The 22870-nt window shown below is 38.9% G+C and overlaps 1 protein-coding gene across 2 annotated transcripts in view; it reads right to left on the bottom strand.

Moving 5' to 3' along the window:
• Window positions 1–22870, bottom strand: part of LOC137285057 (cytohesin-1-like) — a 71621-nt gene that overhangs the window by 18028 nt on the left and 30723 nt on the right. For both annotated transcript variants that reach the window (XM_067817259.1, XM_067817260.1), the window contains 2 exons: window positions 6866–6984; window positions 533–613 (listed from right to left, as the gene is read on the bottom strand). In XM_067817259.1, coding sequence (XP_067673360.1) covers window positions 533–613; window positions 6866–6984 — 200 coding nt within the window. The remainder of the gene's footprint in view (window positions 1–532; window positions 614–6865; window positions 6985–22870) is intronic.

Consider the following 22870-nt stretch of genomic DNA (forward strand, 5'->3'; position numbering starts at 1 on the left):
AGTGCCCTGATCCACAAAGCATTCATAGAGTCATGACATTTGTAAGTCTATGATAAACTATTGAGTTACATAACAAAGTGATCATAGTCCTGAGGTAATTATAACTCCAAGGCACAAAGTGCTCAAGCCAAGCCAATAATATGTAAGATCACTTTGTGGATTGAAACCTGACAGTTGAACAATTTTCTGCCATTGCAGTTGCTTCCTAAATAACTACCTGTAACATTCAGCCTTCCAGGTTTCTTCACAACAGATGTGACAAGGATGACTTGAGACTATATCTATTTCCAAGGTCAAAGACTCATGATGTGTGTTACATTTCAAGATTTCTAAGAATTTTATTGATGTCAGATGATTGCATAAACTGAGAAACAGGAAGCCTATTTAGATAGCAATTTCAATGACAGTCTGAAGGAAATCAACCACTGATATCCTACGGTTTAACTTTGTCTCTCCTGAATGACAGAAAAAAGAAATGTTTTGCAGTATGTTTGGAAATTCATAATACAAGTATCATCTGACAGTTTCTCACCTGAGTGCCTGCACCAGGATCATGTCGGAGAATTCATGCAGGTTGACAAACGCCTTCAGGACCTCGACATTGAACTCATTTCTGAAACACAAACATATACCATAAGTAAGATATGCTGCATTTTGAAGACCCTCCCCCCAAAAAGGCATTCTGTAGAAAGAGGTTGACTTATCTACAAGCTTACACTTTCATCAGACACCTTTTTCTGTTGCTAAGCAAACAACTCTATCACTTTCTAAGAATGAACTGTGAAGCTGTCAAATTTGCACTTAAACATCACTAGACGTGTTGCTCTAAATTTAACCATAACCAGCAATCAGATGTGCCTATATTCCCTATCTATTAAAGATTTAGTTAAAACATACCCCTATAATATAACAGAAATGAATTTTGATGATAACTCACATATTTGTGTCCACTTATCATGTTTATAGAAGACAACAAAAATAAGATAATATCTTTCACGTTAAGTGCAAGCAGAGGAGGAAGACTGACAATATCTCTTCCTCACATACTACAATAAAAATCATGAAAGTCCCAAACCAGACAAAAAACACGCTTGCTTAGCACTGAATAAGTTTTCTGGCGATTTTATCAGTAATCTTAGAATGCCCAAGCTTATTTCTTAACACAACACAAACTGTAGACTTGCACAAGTCTCTACACTTAAAACTAATATTTTACATGATAATTTCTGAAAAATAATAACTAAGAGACTGGCATCCTGTACTGTCTGCTTATCTAGACTTGTAGTCTACTGTACAGATCCTGAAGCAAATATATCCAAGAAAACCCTGGCAAGTCTCTAAAATGTGATTCTAAAAGATTAGATTTCACTAGCTAGTTGAAGATGTCTCAGGGCTCCTTTTCATTATATTCTATTTATTTACGATGAACCTTTTTTCTGTAAAACATGTTCATTTCAGATATTAGTTGTGGGTGTGGTGGGCTAAAGCGCCAAGCTAGTGATCCAGCAAGGTTGAGGTTTCGGGATCGAGCCCACCTGTAACTAGGCGTAAAATCCTTGAAGTCAACTTCGTGTGCAGACTCTTTCCATGTAGTCACAACCCCTAGTGTGCAGTACACAACCCTACGCACTTAAAAGAACCCACAAATCCGTTGGTATATGACTAGATGGTGGCTACATGAATACATGCATACACCTAGTGGCGGGTACAGCAACGTGCAGTGAACTCTGACAAAGTGCTGTGACTATGTGTCCCAGTCCACCCACCTGTAAATCTGGGAACCACATTAGGATGAGAGAGTTACAATAACCTCACTGCACCTAGTGGCAGCAAGAGTTGTATACTCCCCAGGGAGTTGAGATTGATAATACGATGTGATGCTGGGATGGACATCCAATGATTGTGGGAAACAAATAGCAGCGCCTTGAGCAAGAAATAGTTGCATGGATATGTGCACTGTATAAATATCTCACATAATTATAATAATAATAATAATAATAATAATAATAATAATAATAATAATAAAAAGTTGCTAGTCTGCTAGTCTCTTTGAATGATAGAATTACTATACATCCATGGGCTCATTCAGTACAACCTTGGAGCAATGGTTGGCAAACTGTATCACCCCTTGTCTCCCTTTCCATGATATGGAACACTGAAGTCATGTATCCAACTCAGTATAAAGTGTAACCTAAAACATCCTGCGTGACATGTAGCCTCTCACATGTCTGTTTTACCTCCCCAGTGTCAGGTGGTGCTATGCCCTCAGTGGGATCATTCTCTCCCCGTTACTTCAACTCTCACCCCCAAACTCACACTTCACACAGATATATCTATGTAAACAGTTTCCTACGCAGACCCTGAAACAAAAATATCTCAAACTCCCAAGTCTCCAATACATTGTTTAGTATTTCGTTTTCTTCAAGTGAAAATGATGAAATCCTCGGGATCCTTGCTGCTATATTTTAAGGATAATTTGACCCCTCAAATTCTTAAACTACTCCAGTTTTGGTGCCAGGACAAGTATGGCACCTTTGATACATTTCCTCAAATAAAATAAATATTCTTAAGAAATGAAATTACGTAAGTGAGGCTAGTCAAATTTTCAAAGAAAACAAAAACTGAAAATAGAAAACCCAAACCCTGGCCTCTAGAGCTACTTTGGATGAGCTGAAATTGGATATGCAATATATTTCTGAGGCATAGGGTGCAAACTATAGGTAGGAACTTAAAAACTTAGGATTGAAAGATGCATGAGATATGAAGCAGGTGTGTGGAGATCCCTCTGAAATATGTACAGATGGCGTCAGCACACACAGCTTCTCCACAGCAACGTTCCTCAAGTTTCTTCTACTGTCAGGTATATTCCCTCAACAACTTTTGATATGCCCCCTTTCTGCGATGACATAACACATAAGTAAAGCAAACCTAGAATAAATATTTAGGGGAATGTTGACAGACATAGTCGATCTTGATGTCTTCACTGATAAACTTAAACTTCCTGTACACATTAAACTGATAAATAGCTGAACCCTTCACACAATCTTGTATAATAATTCTTTCTATTTATCTAAGATGAAATAAATCCTGGGTTCTTATGATATTTCTTGAGTGGGCTCCAAAAGCCATGTCAAAAATGCAAAACCTGGGTCAAGCCAGACCCTGCCCATCATACGGATGTAAATATTTATCCTTTTCCTCCATAATGCATATAACAGGCATACCAGTGAATTCAGCAGAGATGCAACTTGGCACCAGCCAGCTAGCACGAATCAGGTTGTCTAAAGGTATAGGTATTCTAGGGTTGACTAACATCTTGGCTCAGAAACGAACATATTTTACAGATAAACAGTTCCTGAATTATACTCATATAACACATGAAGCAGCCAAGGGACTTTCTTCTTCTTCAGAAATTGTGGTAATCTAGACTTGTCACATATTGTCGATTTGCCCCATAATGTCGGCTTGCATAGGAGTTACTGGGTATGTTTTTCAGGGTCTGTATGACAGATTATCATAGCGGTTATCTCTATTTTGGACAAAAACATTTCAAGTTAAGTTGGTTTCTGTATTCAGATTGCTTCTGAAATGATTTGGTAAACCATTTAGCTATATTTCATGAGAAAGCTGAATGAAGCATGAAGTAAATGATTCTCCATTATTGCCCATGTGTTATAAGATAAAGGGTTTAGCACTTGACCTGATGGAACTGTGTACCCAACCTCAATACCAAAGTACGGAACTGAACCTAGAGCCTTTGCCTGGTAAGTAGAATTTCCTTATCTCAACTTCCACTGAACGTGACCTTCAACCCTAAAACCAACAACAGTGACACTGACCACCTAAAAACACAAAAACCCATCTACAAAAATGCAACTACATCATCATTTATGACAGTAACTGGCTCCTAATACTACAGCCCCATGTGCACAAAACTGAAGGACAATGTTAGAATATTGGCCCTCAGTAACCCATACTTGTCACAGGGGGCGACTAATGGGATCGGGTGGTCAGGCTCGCTGACTTGGTTGACACGTCATTGGTTCCCAGTTGTGAAGATTGATGCTCATGCTGTTGATCACTGGATTGTCAGGTCAAGATTTCATTATTTACATACAGCTGGAATATTGCTCAGTGTGGCATGTAACTAAACTCTCTCAACTTAACATGTCACTGCTGCATAAGTTTCTGTGACTAGGTCTTGCATTCATTAGAAAGATGTTCTGGACCTGTCTTCTGACTCACAGGCTGTAAAAGCATTCCTTCCAATGGCCATTTTCCAATAAACACTAAACCATATGACCTGTTTCACCTCAGACAAATAATAAACGTAAACGATAGAAAATATCTCTCATTAACCAGAAATCCTGTTAATAAAGAAAATAAACACATTGAAGTAATTTAAGCTGAATTGCCTTTGCTTCTGTTCACAAACCAATACTGTAAAGAAATTGCCACCACTAAGATTGTGGAAATATTTGTGGTATCAGAACAGATCCCCTTGGATACACAAAGTTCAACAGAACTTTTATAAGTAGGGATCTCTCACAAGGAAGCATTATGCTCTGAAAGCTTGGATACAACAGCTCCTTCATAAAGACTTAATGATCCCTAATGACACATATATGTTTTGGATAAACTTACTTTGATAAAGTATATTGGGTTTCCTGCATGGCTAGGCTTTTAAGAGTCAGCTCAGCAGCATGCACTCTGAATAAACACATCACAGCATCGTGGGGCAGAAAAAAGACTTGTTTAAAAGTTTCAGGAGGAATTTTCATGTTTATGTTAAGATTTGAACACATGAAGCCTTTCTCAACCAGAATACCTTGTATACTTTGGAAGATGATATAATCCATCAAAGCTGAACTATCATACATGGATTCCTAGAGAGATTGCGTTGCCTCAATCATCAATATTTGTGAATATAGTAGGGGATGTTGGCAGGTATCTTTCGTAACAACAGAAAGCTAGCACTGTTTGAAATGAAACTGTAATTGTCATTGATTTTTATAATACATTATTTTTTTTTACATCTAATGTTATAGACTCAAAAAAGGCATGGTGGGCAAGCTAGCTGAGGTGCCTGGTGGGTGATCCAGTGAGCGTGAAGTGTTGGCATCAAGCTCACCTGTGACTGTGTTGTATAAACCTTGAAGTCAACTTTGTGTCACAACCACTAATGTACAGCACACAACCCTATGCACTAGAAAGGACCCATGAAAGCCTTGACATACCACCAGATTTTGGCCACTTGAATACGTGCAAAACATCCTGTTGCAGGTATAAGCAATGTGCAGTAAAACCTGCACAAAGTACAGAGATTAGGTGTCCCAGTCCACCCAACTGTGAATGGGTATGTTTTAAGGATGGGAAGGCCACATAAACTCCATGCACCTAGTGGTACGGTATCATCTCTGTGGAGTTGAGACTGATAGCAAGATGTGACACTGAGACTGACATTGAGGTAAGAAATACCTCTGGATTGAGCATGTACTAGTTGCGTTGTTATGTGCACTAAATTAATATACTACAATAAAAAATAAACAAACAATTCCAAATAAATAATAACATTAATCAGGTTACCGTATATACCCGCGTATAATGTGAGTATTTCATACCTAGAATGGGGGGGTGGGGGGTGGGGGAGTGGGTCGCATTATACACGGGGTATAAGATCTTCCGGTTTTTTCAGCTGTTTCACGTTCAGTTTCTACTAATGATGTCAACTGGCGTTTGATAGCCTTCCCGGCACTTCACAAGAAAACTTCACATTTAGGCCGAAATAACTGTTAATATTCGAAATAAGACCATTTGTATCTTGTTTCATTGTTTTTTTTTATGTATATATATTTTGTATGTAAAGTTGAAATGACCATTGATCCAGATTTACAAGCCAGCTGACACAGTAAACAGACACGAGAATGACAAATTGTAAAAAACACTGAAAAATCAAACTGGGGTCAAGGGGGCCACTCTTTCCGACCATTCCCAATGAAATTTGTTCTTTACAGTTGAGTCAATGAGTTTTAGACGATTGTCATTTTCACCTCGTTTGATAATGGTAGCCATTTTTCCACGAAATGCTGTTTACCACGGACACAAAGGTATGGCTGTTCACTCCTCATACATTACCACTAGAATAGGTTACTGATTGTGCCGTATACTAAGAACTGGGGTTCAGAAACTCTACAATTTCGAGTAGGTTTCACTGGTTTGCTCTCTGTGTTAGAAACATAAACTCCCCACAAAGCAATCATTTCCGTTTTTCATGAGCAGGATCATCTCATATTTCTTTTATCTATTTAGTATAGTACATCCATATTTTTATATATTTAACTTAAACACTTATTTATTGGATGTGTGCTGGTAATGTGCTTCATTCTAGGTCGTTTTTGCGTAATCCGCTCCACAAAGCTTCGTACAAAAACAACAACACATGACAAAACACTTTTTTATTGGCACCAGTGATGATTTTTCCTTGATTTTGAAGGGGTGTAGAGGGGTGTCGCATTATACGTGGGGTTGCATTAAATGTGGGGTCGCATAATACGTGGGGTTGCATTAAATGTGGGGTCACATAATACGTGGGGTTGCATTATATGTGGGGTCGCATTATACGTGGGGTTGCATTATATGTGGGGTCGCATTATACGTGGGGTTGCATTATATGTGGGGTCGCATAATACGTGGGGTTGCATTATATGTGGGGTCGCATTATACGTGGGGTTGCATTATATGTGGGGTCGCATTATACGTGGGGTTGCATTATATGTGGGGTCGCATAATACGTGGGTATATACGGTACTCTACCACTGAACATTTCAGAATGGTCTACTAATAGAAGTTGTGTGTCTAACATTACCTCTCTCCCAAGTAGTCTCCTATGGCTGTCTTGTTGAGGCCTTCCCCTTGGAACAAGAATCTTGCCACATCATCAGCTGTGTCTTGCAGAAGGCTGTGCTCAATCAGGTACTCGATACCCTGAAAACAAAAGCACTCATGTTAACATGATGGTGAAATAAGTCCATGGTGAAAACATTCCGGTCAACCAGTGAGAACACATTAATTCAATTCTTAAACAGATGGGCAATAATTAGTTATTCCACAAGCCCAAGAGCATCTTAAGGGATCGAGCAGTCAGGTCCTGTGATTTGGCTGACTATTATTGTACTATGGCTAGGTCAGGAAGGATGACAATAGCTGGATGAAAAACTTCTTTATTACAGGGAGAGCAACGTTTCAGTGTCGGTTTTAAACCTGTTATCGAGCAAGTGAGTTTTTTCAAAAGTCGATCCAGTTTCATTTTTTAATAATCTGCCATCATATAGCCTAAGAAGTGCAACATAAATATGTGACAATATATACAACAGCAAAATAACACAACCAAGATCACCTCTACCCACTGTATTGTTGCATGAAATTTCAACATTGCCTGATTAGCTATTATTTCAACCATTATTCCACTATGTCAACATAGGTCCCCATTTAGAGAGCTGGCCAATCAACACAGGCAGGTAATAACAAACACGTGGTGACTGTAATCCTGTAGTACATCACTAGTTTGCCTGTATCAGCAATATTACCGCTAGCTCATCATACAACATTCGCTCACTCGCTCGCTCACTCATCCACTCACTCAAGGGTTGATCAGCTCCATCATTAGTTACTGAATGAAGCCTGACACTCCCCAACCGTGCACTGAGAGGCCATACAAGTGCTACAGTTACAGTTCTATATCAAGCGCTGTCCTAGATTTCAAGTACATGATTTATCATGGCAATCTTTCTTGTTTCCAGCAAACAACTCAGGGACTGGGAAAGAGAACTTTGACAATGGGCCATTTTCAGGATTATTAGCCATTTTCTGAATTTAGAATGGGCCACTGCCCTTGTATCAATAGTAAACTTCCAAATCTTAATGGGCCATTTTTTATTCCAATGTGCAAAATGGTCCATGGCCCCTGCCTTTCCCAATCCCTGAACATTACAGTTTCAGGAATTTTAATCTGGTCTAGATTCCAGTGTGTCATGATGCTTGTTCAAGGTGAACAGTATTCTTGTTCACAAGAGTATTAACAACAGAAAATATGTCACATCTTAGTGCTGCTAGACCCAGCTTAAACCACTAGTCTGAACCCCTGGACTTGTAAACTTCTGTAATGTCTAGTGAGCTCAGTCATATTTGCGGACTGTTTCTTTGTTTAATGCCGCACTGAGCAATATTCCAGCTATATGACTGTGCTCTGTAAATACTCAAATCTGGACCAGACATTTCTACCGACCAACAACCTGAGCATTGATCTACGCGATTGGGATGCATGTCAACCATCAGCGAGGCTAACCATCCAATCACTTTAGCCACCTCCCACTACATGCATGGGTTTCTGACGACCAGCTCAAGTCTGGACATACATGGTTAACTTCAAACAGCAACACCAAAGCCTATACCATGAATTTAATGTTGGGGCTAGCAAACTCCAACACTTTGGGCACAGACTGACACTGTGTATGTAACAGGAAGTAAACTGATAGAGGGTAAATCTAAACACATTTCTACATCATTTCAAGGGGTTCAGTGTGAATTTGTTGGGACCAAGTTCATAGTGAACAAGTGGAGATTGTCCCTGATGCTATTTAGTGCAGCCATATCTAATCAGACCTGCAGGCAGACTGACAAAAGCACATGGAGTGCACCATGTTGACTGATGCACATTGGATCATCACACTAGCATCTTTCATCAGCCTGGTGCAGCAGTGCTTATACCATTGTATACACCATTTCCTGAACTCAACAACACTAATTGTCCAGGCGGCATCACACTTATGTGGATAGCTACTACTTATACAAATTAACCTTGATGATTTGTTGAACGTCTGCTGTGAAGGAGTATTAAAACATCCACCAATTCTTACATTTGCTTTATTAAACTGATTTAATTAAACTATACCATGAAAAAAGGAGGGGATATTCCATCTTGTGAGCATTGATGCAGAAGGAACATCTCCAAAGGAATGGAATAAATTGTCACAGTTTTCCATTAATTTCTCTTCAGCATCAGTCTCCTCCTTGGTTTCATCATTTGCACTTTATCAATCTTGCAAATCTAATATCCTCTAACTGCTTTTTTTTAATGGCATATAAATTGTTTCATGGTGTAAGTAGTTGCCGTTTGTCTGACAGGGAAGTAGCACAGGTTAATTAACACAACATTTTATATGGCCCTGTTCAAATCTGGACTCCCACCATATGTTAACAGCAGATATCACAAGACCCTGTTTATAACTAGACTCCAAGCACAGTTCAACACAGTCTGTCACAGGTCAACAGTCTGTCACAAGACCCTGCTCACTTGAAGATGAAAGGTCAGTCTTGTCTTCACTCCAAGTACCAGGTTCACACAGACAAGCTACAGTGGCAGATCTGTGACACTGTGTGGTTCAGTGCAGACACAGGAAACCAAGCACTCAAAATAACATACATTCATAACCTGCAGGTCATCTGACTGAGGTCTGACAGATAAGTAATTAGTCTGTCATGCATGTTTTATTCTTTCCTGACAATTCATTCAAGTCCCCATTACCCTTTTTCAGTCTTAGAGAGAGCAAAATAATATATAAGAAACTATATGTGATCTAGGTGGGCCAGTGAGTTTAGTGTTATGCCACCTTTTGCAATATTATAGTGATATCACCGCAGGGGACAGCAGAAAAGGGCTTCACACATTGTGGCTATCTGGGGAACTGAACGCAGGTCTTCCACATGACTAGCAAACGTTTAACCACTAGGCTACCTAACTGCCCTGTTTGCTAGATGGGTAGATAAACTGTGGACTACGTATGAAGGGATCAATGGTCAGTTGAATAGAATGGATGGACACCTTGCTCGATAGATGAATGAATAAATGTTTGACAGGATAAAGGAATGTAAAAATAGCAGAATACAATAATTATTTGTATAGATGGGTGATTAAATAGCTGGAGAGATAGCTGAATGGGTGGGCAGATGATTGAAAAGCTGACTGGATAGATGGCTGGCTGACATGGACTAATGAATGGATAGCTGAACAGTTGGATAATACTGCTGGCTGGACAGATGGATTATAGACTGATCATAAGACTGACAAAGGACTGACAAAAGACTGACAAAGGACTGATGAATGTCTGGCCGGTAATGAAAGATAAGATTAAAAAAACGTAAAAAATGACTAGAAGGATATACTGATGAATGAGAAATACAAATAACAATGTATGAATAAATACCACACATACTAATGAATGGACCAGATAATTTATCCCATGAGATAAGATAAGATAAGATAAGATAAGATAAGAAAAGAAAAGAAAAGAAAAGAAAAGAAAAGAAAAGAAAAGAAAAGAAAAGAATTGTCACTAAGGTGACATAATATCCCGCTACAAATTATCAAATTAAACTTAGAAATTAATAAAAATGAAGGTAGTAGTTTAAGATGAAGTTAAATGGGCCCTCTGAAGATGAAGCTTGGCGATGAGGTATCTCAATGACAAGCTTAACATACCGAAATCTTCAAAGTGTTGCCATGACCTTGAAAAGTATGTAAAGGTCACCAAAATCAACTGGGCCCTGTGCCTTCCCTAGAATACGCTTGGAGTTGGAGTTGGACAAGTGATTTTGAAGTTCTATTAGTTATATAATATATTATTTTGAAACTGCGGCCACAAGGTAGAACTTCGTAACATTCATTTAAAAAGTGTGATGGATCTGACTGAATGGCCAGAGCTTTCTTCTGAACCTTTGACCGATAATGAAAAGATAGAGGTTGAAATTGAAGATGTGAATTTTGCTGGATATGTCCACGATTTTGTTAAGTTTGTTTTTCTGTGTAAGATGAAGACTGCCATACCAAGCATGAAAGCAGAAAGTTAAAATACTAATGTCTGCTAAAGTAATCTTATATGAATAAACATGATCGCAATTCCCACAGAAAGAAGCCTCTGTTGTGCTTTCATGTGTACATGATGTGAATTTGATTTCCATGAATGTTTATTATCAATGATAGTACCTAGATATTTATACTCTTCTTCTGCCTCTACTTCCTGTCTCTCAATACAAACAGGTTCCAATTTGCTTTTTCTGTCTTCAGAAGTCAATTATCATTGTCTTTGTTATGTTCAAGGAAAGGAAATCCTCTTTGCATCATGAAGTAAACGCAACAATACTTTTCCTATACTCTAACTCTCAATGACGAAAAAACCCAACCAAAGCTGCATCATCAGCAAATTTGAAATTCAAACAGGTGGATAAATGAGATATACAGTCATTTGTATAGAGTGTGAAGAGGACGGGGGGGGCAGGACACAGCCTAGAGGAGCACTGGTACTCACTAAATTAACGTCCGAAAGTGTTGGATTGACCCCAACACATTGAGGCTGCTTAGTTAAGAAGGCCTCTAACCATTTAATGATGTTACTATTTACGTCCATATTGAATAATTTTCTTATTATCAAATGTGGCTGGATTTTGTCGAAAGCAGAGGAAAAGTCTGCAAAGAGGATCCTTACATAAGATTTTGAATTCTCTAGATGAATATAGCTCTTATGCAACAGTGAAATGAGTGCATCTTCTACCCCACGTCCGGCCCTGTAAGCAAATTGTATAGGGTCCATTTGATGTCCACTATTTTGCTTAATTAAGCTTAAGATAATTCACTCCAAACTTCTCATGATTATTAGAGTATTGAAGGTTTTGACTTTTTGCGAACACAGATTATAGGTGATGTTTTCCAAATTGCTGGAATATGATGGGGGTTGGTAGACATTAGAAACATCACTCTTTATATCCCGCACAACAGTTTACAACATTCTCATAGTGCAATGATAGGTATTTCATCGGAGCTGATTGATTTGCAAATATTAATCTTCCCAAATGCTTGCATCACATCAAGGTTGGTTATTACTAAATTATCGTCTTCTGGTAAGTTTTGAATGAAGGCCTTTCTTGTCAGAGAGAAGTTATGTGCATCAACTCTGAGTAGAACTGACTGAGATCTCTTGCAAATAAGGCGTCGTTTTGAGTGTTCATTTACTGTCGTTGCCAATCATGGTTTTAATACCATTCCATGCTGCTTTCAAGTTATTACTTTGAAATTCCTTTTCTATAATCCTTTTGTAATCAAGTTTACATTTTTTTAGTTACATGTTATTTCTTTCACTTGAATTCTGTCTCCTGTGCAGAAAGCTTGCTTCATGTCATTGAGAAATCCTTTCAATTCAATGCTAGTCCAAGGTTTGTTGTTAGGGAAAAGCTTTATGGTTTTTGATGGTACAGTATCACTGACACAGACCTTGAAATAATCTGTTACAACATTGTTTATTATAATAAAGACGAACAGTGCAGTCTACAATGTAAACAAGCCATGAAAGCACACCACCTCAAGTTAAAAGGATAATGCTACATTCATTCAAGAATGCATGACTTCAATGCAACAAACGACCATAACAATTAGCGAAGTTGTTGTCACAGATCCTGTATGAGGGGATGTGAGATGTGTCTAGAATATCCTTCCTGCTGAAATAGGGCGGAACAAAGAGGCTTGATGTACGCCATGTCACTCTCCATCACCGGAATAACGTAGCATCAATGACGCACGCACATGTAGGTGGAAGTAAAGAAAGGGATGGTATGAAAAGCCAAATCAAGTATAGCCAGGGGAAAAAATCCAAGGAATTGCCAGGGTTACTTTGCCAAGAAATAGTCTGAATCTGATAGTACATTTGGATGGGCACTCCAGATATGCAAGCCAAACATGGAACTAGTTTCCTTCATAACATCTATCCCTGATCACATTTTAGTAATAATGGCAATGGCCAGACGTCAATCAATGGCAAGACTTAGGATTTTCTATTAAAAACAGTCCCTAAAATACATTGTTGCATAGAATCCTTGTAAAATGAAAATAGTGAAAATATGCTGAAATGTACTGAACTCCACGTCACATGGGCATGCTCTAAGCGCAAACAAAATGATTGCCATTATTAGCCCGGATAACCCCATCTGCCTCGGACATCTACAAGGGAACCCAAGGGCCTTAAATTGAGTATGAGCTGGTGAAGACGTGACAGGGGATGAGGAAGAAAAGAAGTACTTTGTTATATATATGCTCTAGTGTCTGTAGGACAGATTAAGCTTCTCCAGCATACAGGGCCTGTTTTGGACTTGGCTACTAACATAATATTCCTTCACTTTATCAGAGTCACTGAAATTAATGTTACAGACATGGTATGACAAATATAAAGAATTCTGGTTTCCAGGGCAACTGGTAACTTCAAATGCTTACTAGTTTATAATTATATTTCCTTATACTTAATGATCATACCATCACCTCTAATTTCATTATCAATATTCTTGTTTCAGCAATGTGATTTCAGAAAGCGTCTTACAGTCATAAACACAGTTAGTGGAAACATTAAACCTAATTTTAGTCTATACCTTATCTAAGTATCTACACACATTCAGTAAATATTAGTGCAAAGTTGTTCCAGGAATAAAAACAAACCTAATTCACATAAACGACAGATGATGATATACATGTATTTTTGCTCTAAATCGTTGGGGCTATCAAGGGGCAGGTTAATGAACTGATAAACAAATAAGAGGAGGAGGTAAAATCTGACCCAAGCTGCTGGTAGCGCTACATTCTCTGTATAAACACATATGCTGACTATTCCTCTCCAGGTTCATCAGAGTCCATGTGCCAAGGATGCCAAGCATAACAAGTTGCCCAGCCAGCTGTCATGTACAAGACAGCATATTGGGTTAGGCCGAACAAACAAACGTCTGTTTCAGGTAACCTGGCCACACCAGGCTGGTCTGGAGAAATGAATGAGTTTTGTGTTATGCCACACTCAGCAATATTACGGCTATATGGTGGTGGTCTGTAAATAATTGAGTCTGGACCAGACAATCCAATGATCAACAGCATAAGCATCGATCTGCATAACTGGGATCAGATGTCATGTGTCAACCAAGTCAGCGAGTCTGACCACCCAATTCTGTTAGTTGCCTCTTAAGACAAGCAGAGAAGACTTTTGTGGCAAGCACTGGTTGCAGAGAACTTATCCTACCCTGGATCTTCACGGGTACTGGAGAAATGAATAAACAGGAACAAACTGTTTTGCCGGGAGTTTTCATGGTGACTAATTCAACCCTGACCACTTGATATATCGGTGGTGCTATTTTCTTAAACACTAAACAATCATTTCTTTGAGCATCATTTAGGAAGTTGGAATGTGCGATACAAACGTGATGGATGACAACTTCTGTATTTCGGAAGTGCAAAAAGGGTATAGGGGTACAAGAATCTGTATCAGAATGGCATGCTCACAAAACAAAGAAGGTATTATTCATAAAGTTTGTTTTAATATGTAATAATGTTAATCCATACTGTTTGAAAACAAGTAATTATTACGTTTAAAAGAAATAAGTATCTATCAGCCTGCAAAACAAAACGTCTTTCTTCACAGTGAAGAAGTCTGCTTACAACACAACCCTACCTATCTGACCAAGAAAAATAAGGCAGCAGGCCTTTGCATATTATATAAAATAGTATTCCTACAATGCCTGTGAGATGTTTTCACAGGGTTCAAGTTCAGAGATGTTAACCTACTTGCACCTGGTGCAACTGGAGACAGAAACCTAGCTGCCCAAGACAACTTCCATTTGCACTGTTTTTCTTGCCATATGTAATGAAAGAAATATGCTACTGAACTATTTAGACGTTTTACTGAGTTTACCCATTCCAAAAATGACTTGCAAGCTAAAATAATAACCAGGTTGCACTTTGTAATTTTGGGCTGCACCAGTGCAAGTAACAAAGCACTAAGTCTAGCCCTGAGTCATGTAACTGAACAGGAGATTTACTGTTTTTGCCTCTTCGTAGTCTTTAAGAACAGTTTGCTCCATGTAACGTAATTAAAATATTTATATCAGTGTGTCTGTAGAACCATTTCACTTGAGATGGGTGATAATATGAATATTTATTCAGTTTATTTCATTAATATTCTACATGTGTCTCTTCCTCAATGTTGGTCTATGAAACATGTATGTATATTCTCCTTGCTTGTGAACCTTATTCAACTTGAGCACCAGTTTGAACACTTCTGACTTGTGGCCAAGGTCAATTTTTTTCAGATTTATTTCAGTTATCTCCATTTTAAACAAAACTATCCCAATGCTGTGAATCGGTTAACACGATAAACATACATTGTACCAGGAAGTTAAAATTTACATTTAAGACAAGGGTACTTAAATTTAAAATCAGAATAATATGCACTGTCATGACTTGATGAAAAATCTCCTTGACAAATCTCTGCCAGTGAAAATATATTCACAAGGTCAGATTTATGGCTTTTATAATGTTTGGCTGTGCTAGACAATCGAAACAAGTTGGCTGGCATACTGACTTGGCAACATTTCAGAGCCAGGATATTTAGTAACGCTGTGGGAAATACTGTATGTTTGGACTGGAAACAAGCATAGTGGAATCTATGGTAATCTAGAGGTTAGGGTAGCAAAGGGTATGTGTTTATCAATAGCAGCATTTAGGTTGAGTTGCTACAGCAATTTATACACTAGGAGGAAATTGTGGCTGCTGTTTGCCTAGTATGTGAGACACTGGGCAATTTCCCACCGTCTCCAGTCATCCTGACCCCAAGGATACCACAAGGCCCATTCCCACCCCTTATAGTCATCCTGACCCCAGGACACCTCTTGGCACCTTCCCTTCCTCACAGTCGTCCTGACCCCATCACATCTCTAGGCACTGTCCCACACTCATAGTCATCCTGACCCAGGACACCTCTAGGATGTCCCATCCTTACAGTCATCCTGACCCCAGGACATCTTTAAGCACCATCTTTAAGCACCCTTACAGTCATCCTCAACCCAATACATCTACTTGGATCATTCCCAGTTAGAGCCACAGTCGAATCAGTCCCAAATTCACAGCAACCAGACCTTATATCCTTTAATTAAATGAGTGAGCTCAGAATAGCAGTTTTTTATCAGCAACTTGGTACAGTGAGCTCTCTTATCTGTCGCTACCATTAACCCAACATAGACGGCAAGCCCATCCAGTCCAATTTCAGAACACTTTGGCAGTTGTTCCCATTGAAATAGGTTTTCAACCTAGCAACCAACACCGAAGATATTTAAAGGAACATCCACAAAACTGATACAATCAGTATCTATCTATATTTCAAACGGCTGTCTGACATGGTTATGAGGCTGTATTTGGGTTGAGGTTACGGACAGCTGTAGCAGACCAGTAATGGCTGTACCAATGGTGGATAGTGTACCAAGGCATTAACATCTCCTATTACCTACTACATTCTGACAGAGATTAGTACACTGAACATGACTGAGTGACCTACTCACCATCTTGGGGTCAAATTTTTCTGTGTTTAGTTTCCACAAATTATTGACCAAGAACAAATTAGGAAAGAGGTTAATTCAGGATCACTCCTATCTGATGTGAAGGATTATAGATCTCTACTAGTGTTACATTAATCATCTCCCACCAGAACAAGAAGGATTCAGACAATATATCATTATGATACATGTACATAAGCTAGGTGTGGCAGGAATGTGCCTAACACTGAATATACAATTATTGGAATATTGATAGCATATTGGAAAACACCCAAAACGTTGGAATTCCTCCCCGCCCTGGGGCTACCTTTAACATTAGCAAGAAAGTCAGAGGATGTAGTGTGAACTGTGAAAGATCAAATCGCATACCCAACCATATATTGTTTGATGAACAGCTTATAACTACAAAGACGAAAACTTGAATATTTCCATGACAAGAATACATCACTGCAACGAAAGGAAGAATTAAACTATAAGAAATAGAGGTAAACACACAACCAAACTAACACTGATTTCATACAAGTGCCAAATAACTAGAACATCTAGACTAGTCCCACTCGTCTTCTTACTTGTTAACCTCAACAGGAATAAAAGGACAAACAAAATACTTGCAACATACAGGTCCAAAAACTTGACACTGATTCCATGTGCAAGTGTTGCTCATTTTACTCCAGACCAGTGTTGTTTTTTTTTATTGGTACTTCAATGAATTACACGTGCTGAACCTCTTGACTAAATTACAGAAAAGCAAAATCGTGAAAGTCTAATAATCCTGGAGTAAACAGCATAATGGAACAACAGTATTTATGTCCACCTGCCTCGAGCAATGTATAACCAACACATGCTGGATGTTCACACGGCACATCAAATACAGCTGTTCTTGGTATGACTATTTTCTCTCTTTGAAAACAAACCTACCAAATGGCACTTTGGGGGCCATTAGAAAAACATAGTCACTGAACCTTTCAGAGTTGTGGGTGAATCCTCTCCTGGCCCATGATTCCCATTGATTTACATCCAATCCTACCTCATCTACTGCATATACAGATGCCATACTCCTGATGGAAGGAGTATCATGGAAAGAATAATCACAAATTGTCAAGGAATAACTCCCCAAACAATCCAAAAGTATTAATTATAAATACTTCATATCTTCATTCTAAACATGTTAGGAATATAAAGGTCTCCAACCCTTGCCCTGTGATCATGAACCACAGGCGTTCTTTTCCACATGGGAAGTGAACACTTTCTTTTGTGAGAGTTAAGTTTTCGAACATTGTTCCAGTGATGCATTTACCAATTATCTCACCTTCATTTAGGTCTAAATAATTTTAATGCTGTAACAGCTTGGATTTTTAAAATTCTACATGCAAATATGTAGATTCCAAGTTGAGCAAACATCAAAAACCTTAGGTAATAATGGCAGATGACGTCAGAAGACTAAATTAAATTTAGCTAGAGACATGTGTTGTCTTAATATAAAGAGCATGGCGAGCACTAGCCACTTAGCTTCAGATCTTGAAAAAAACATCTTTGAAAGAGATATAGCTTACACTGAACAACAGCCCACCTTCATGTAAAAGTTCACGCACAACAGTATAGTTATTGGTTGCACACTCTACCTATACAGTGGCTACACTGATATAATGTCTTCATATTTAACTCTTGCAGTGGAAAGTGTTCATGTTCTTGCAGAAAGGTGGCCTGCCATACACAATCACTGACAGTAACTCTCATCCTTCATTCCTTGATCCAAATAGTGTTCCAACATGCTGGAACATAACAGCCACTCACTCATACATGATCTAATCCAGGTTATCCATTGTTAAGACATAAAACAATACCTCTCAGATCAAGTTACCTATTTAACAGCTGACCACTGAACATAAGTGTAATATTAATCTTTGTACTTTCTAATCCTAGAATTCACAATTTCCTCCCTCATGTATGGCCTGTCAAGTCACATTACATCTAGGTTCTCTAAATTTACCATAACATTACATATTCTTTTATTCATATCAACAATCTTTTGACTCCCAGAAATGATGAGCCAAGATAATCAATCAAAACATTTTTTGTATCGTGTCTTAGTTGCACCTGGAACAAGTATTGCTTGTAAATAACATAAGACCATCTTATCATCTAAGTATTTATTTTCTACATGCATACCATGCCATCAACCTGATACACCTATCTTAGTGAATGGTTGCCCGTGAAGGTCCCGGGGTAGAATAGGCCTTCTGCAACCCATACTTGTCATAAGAGGCGACTAATGGGATCGGGTGGTCAGGCTCACTGACTTGGTTGACACATGTCATCGGTTCCCAATTGCGCAGATAGCTGGAATATTGCTGAGTGCGGCGTAAAACTAACCTCACTCACTAGTGAATGGTTCGTCTTACAGTGAGCTGCGGCTAGGATTTTAACTCTAGAACATCTATGAAATGGTGTGGTCATAACTTATACCTTTCTCAGCAGAATGTCTGTGAGAGGAGGTTTACTTCTTTTGACTGGTGTCTTTGTCTAAGCTAATACTGATATATGATGAAACTAATATTCCATATTTATATTTTCCAAATATTTGAATGCTAATGTACTGCGTGTACTGGCTACAATTAATAAAGGATTTTGGTATGAATTATCATTTCATGATACACCACTGTGAATCTGATGGCATGAATTCCTGGAAGCCTGTGTGTGGGAATCAAAGAGCAGGCATCACTTTAATCACATATTTCCACCACTGTGATTCTGATAACCTGACTTCCTAGTGGTGGGTGGATAGGAATCAAGGGGCAGACGTCACTTTCATCCAAATCCTCTACCACTGTGAATCTGATGGCTTAACTTCCTGGTAGTGGGTGGTGAACAGTAAAGCATATGGTAAACATACAAGAAACTCTCCAGCTGGACACACTTTCATAACCCTTCATTAGAGACCAGGGCCTTTCCACATCCAATCCAATTTATTTTGTTTGACATTTGGTCACCCTTAAAAACATGGAAAAAGGAGTGAATTTGGTTTAACTGTGTTGCTTTCAGCAATATTCAAGCAATATCATGGCTTCACATATTATACATATGTGGTGATTCGAACCCAGGTCCTTGGCATGATGATTGAATGCTTTTACTACCAGGCTATCCTGCTGCCCCAAATTATGGAAGATATATCCACAGTTAAATAAATTCTGAATGCTACATCTTACTAAACACACAGGCACAAAGTACCTCAGCTTACTTTGGTAATGTGCTGTAACTAAGTTACTGACAGAGCTGTGTTTCATACAACCCTTGGAATTATTCTCATTACATCAAATATTTAGGTCTTCACCCATCCTGGGTTGATCATCAAATTACAAAAAATCACAAAAGATTACACTGAACACCAAAAGGGTCAATCTGGACAAGCAAGTAAAAGGAAGAGGGCAGTCACAGACATATTTCTTAGGAAAATATCTTCCCCTCATTCACAGTATCCCATAGCTTACACAAACACAAAACAGGATTGTCCATAGGTAGACCTGGCATGACCTCGGTCACATACCTCATCTACTGCCACACCACGGCCATCTTCCCTTTGAAGTGTGCATCTATCATCCCACTGACATGCACACCATCACAACAACCTCCGAACAATCACACTCCCCATCCTCAACCTCCCCATTATGGTGCTGCAGGCATCAGGTCATGGACACTTGTAACTTGACCTGCCTCTTGAGGGGCATGAGGTCTTGTGACACCCAGCAATGCATAGTTCTGACACTCAACTATGTTCAGTTCTGACAGCAACCTTTCTCTCCTTACAACCAATTCAATATGTTAAACCCAACAATCAAGAGTTCTGATGCTATTAATTCATGCTCACTTCTTCTGAGACCAATTAGTGCTGACACGTAACTATGTCCTTTTTTGGACAGTATTCACTAAGTGTCAGACATTTAAAGACCTCTTTTGACAACCAAACTTCAAACATTGTCATGTTCTAAACCTTTCCACTACAAACAGAACCAGATTGATAGCACAAGCTAACGCTTCTTTGATCTATTAATTGTTGAAAAATTGTTACCAGCCAAAACAAAACAAAAGCACCAAACATTCTGAATGTCACAAAACAACTACAACAGTTCCAATTATACAGATACACCAAATGCTCATTCATGGCCTAACTTCCACATTAACTCATTAAATAATCAAGACAGCTCTCCTTCAGATTGAAATAAAAGGGGAGTGTGAAATTTTCATATTGGTCAGTACCTGCAGACACTGGTCCCAGACACTGTGTCAAGTTTCATACTGGGCACTACCACTACCAGTACCCACTGGAATCACACAGTGTGTGGAGTTTTCATACTGGCCAGAACCAGTACACACTGGTGGCAGACACTGTGTAAAGTTTCCATACTGGCTAGTACCAGTTAACATTGGTGCCAGACAGTGTGTGGACTTTCAATCATCATGAAGACAGTGGGAGGGAGGTAGTACCTAATTACACAGGTTTATGTTTGAGGGAATCTGGCAGCTGCCTAACCTCAAATGGTGCCTACTTTCATGTTCTACCTTCCTTTCCCCAGCAGAGAACTCTGCTCATTAACACTTAGTGATGGGGGTGGTGATGTCAGAAATATTACTGCAGATAATTAGTCTTGGTCAGCTGTTAGTGACAATTTGTGCTTCTTCAGCCATTCCAATTGGAGGTACATCATCAGAGAACTCTTGTGCCTCAGACGTAACATCTTCATAACTGACAAGTTGAGGTGTTAGACCTTGAGGCCATTTTGTTATCATGTATTACAGTCGAAATGCATATTGTGAAGAAAGTTTCAAGTTACAAATCATGATACTGATGATGATGGTGGTGATGATAAATATATTGAGACTAGTGGTAATCTGAATCCCTAGACAATGAAGGAAGGAGAGAAGCATCCAACCTTTACTATGTACAGATCTAATGTGTGAAGCCCATCTCTTGGTTTCCCCTACCGTGACATTGCTGGAATAATGTTGAAAGTGGCATGAAGCTACTAAATTAACTTACTATACTCACATTGGTACTGAATAACCGGTTACCTAGAAACATAATAAGGGATGACTGGGATTGAAACCTACAACTATAAGCTCCTGGCACACATAGGGGACACAACTGAGCATATCAAATTTCAGCACTTGAGGACTGGCCGAGAGAGATGCCTTCACAGCCACAACTATCAAATGTCTATGAGGCTATTAGTCTGCCCTCTCCGTTTAATCAGAAATTTGTTGACAGGTGCTTCGTGGTAATTAAAAGTCTGGAATTAAGAAGAAGGCCATGCCTTCAGATTAGACGGAGGACTGAGACAATATGTAATTATCTATGTTGAGATACCATAAGAATGTGGAAAATGAAGTTGAGTAGACAGACAAACCTATCTGTAGAGTGGGCTATAGGGTTTCTGGCCTTTAGTAGTTACTACAGGAATACAGCCATACATTTCAACTGTACATAATATTAGAACACTCACAAAAGCCCTTGTGAACCTTCCCGGGCATTTGGATTTGGACAAGACAGATATTTGGTTTATTTCTTTTGAATTGTTTTCTACAGGATCTATCTCTTCAGACCCATGAAGGTCCTGGGGTAGAATAGGCCTTCTGCAACCCATGCTTGCCATAAAAGGCGACTATGCTTCTCGTAAGAGGTGACTAACTGGATCGGGTGGTCAGGCTCGCTGACTTGGTTGACACGTCATCAGTTCCCAATTGAGCAGATCGATGCTCATGTTGTTGGTCACTGGGTTGTCTGGTCCAGACTCGATTATTTACAGACCGCTGCTATATAGCTGGAATATTGCTGTGAGCAGCGTAAAACTAAACTCACTCACTCACTCACTCATTCTCTTCAATTGTATTCTGTTACATACTGGAGAATGTTATGAATTATCATCAATAGCCTTGGTATCCTCTTGTAACTTGTAACTTAAATAAAACTTCACTAAATCTAGGTAGGGGTTATTTCCACAGAGAAAACAGGGGTAGCTGAACGGGGCATATAACTACATGGGGGCTATAACTGAAATTAATTCTGTGTCAAGTTTTCGAAAATAAGTTTGTTCCCATTTTCATCAAAAATATATTCTTTTCATATATGTTTCCTTACTACTGCTCAAACCTAGAAAACCATTTTTTTGTGTATGGTTAGTTTAAGCAGCTGCCCGATACCCCCTACGCTGGCCGTCATCAGAGGTCACTATTCTTATCATTGGGGATATAGTAATGTACAGTATGGAAATAGAACAATGGCAACTCAAGATACATTAAAGAATCACAAATAAAAACATCTACCCTTCGGTCAATTCTGCAATCTAACATTACCAGTGCAAGAAGCAGAAATGTTGGCAACAACGAAGTCAAGCTAATCCGCCTGATTAGTGTAGCTTGGAAAAAGACATGCCCCCTACATTAAGGTTCCCCATCAATGGCATGGCAT

This window comes from Haliotis asinina, chromosome 5, assembly GCF_037392515.1.
Source record: "Haliotis asinina isolate JCU_RB_2024 chromosome 5, JCU_Hal_asi_v2, whole genome shotgun sequence".
Classification (NCBI taxonomy): domain Eukaryota; kingdom Metazoa; phylum Mollusca; class Gastropoda; order Lepetellida; family Haliotidae; genus Haliotis; species Haliotis asinina.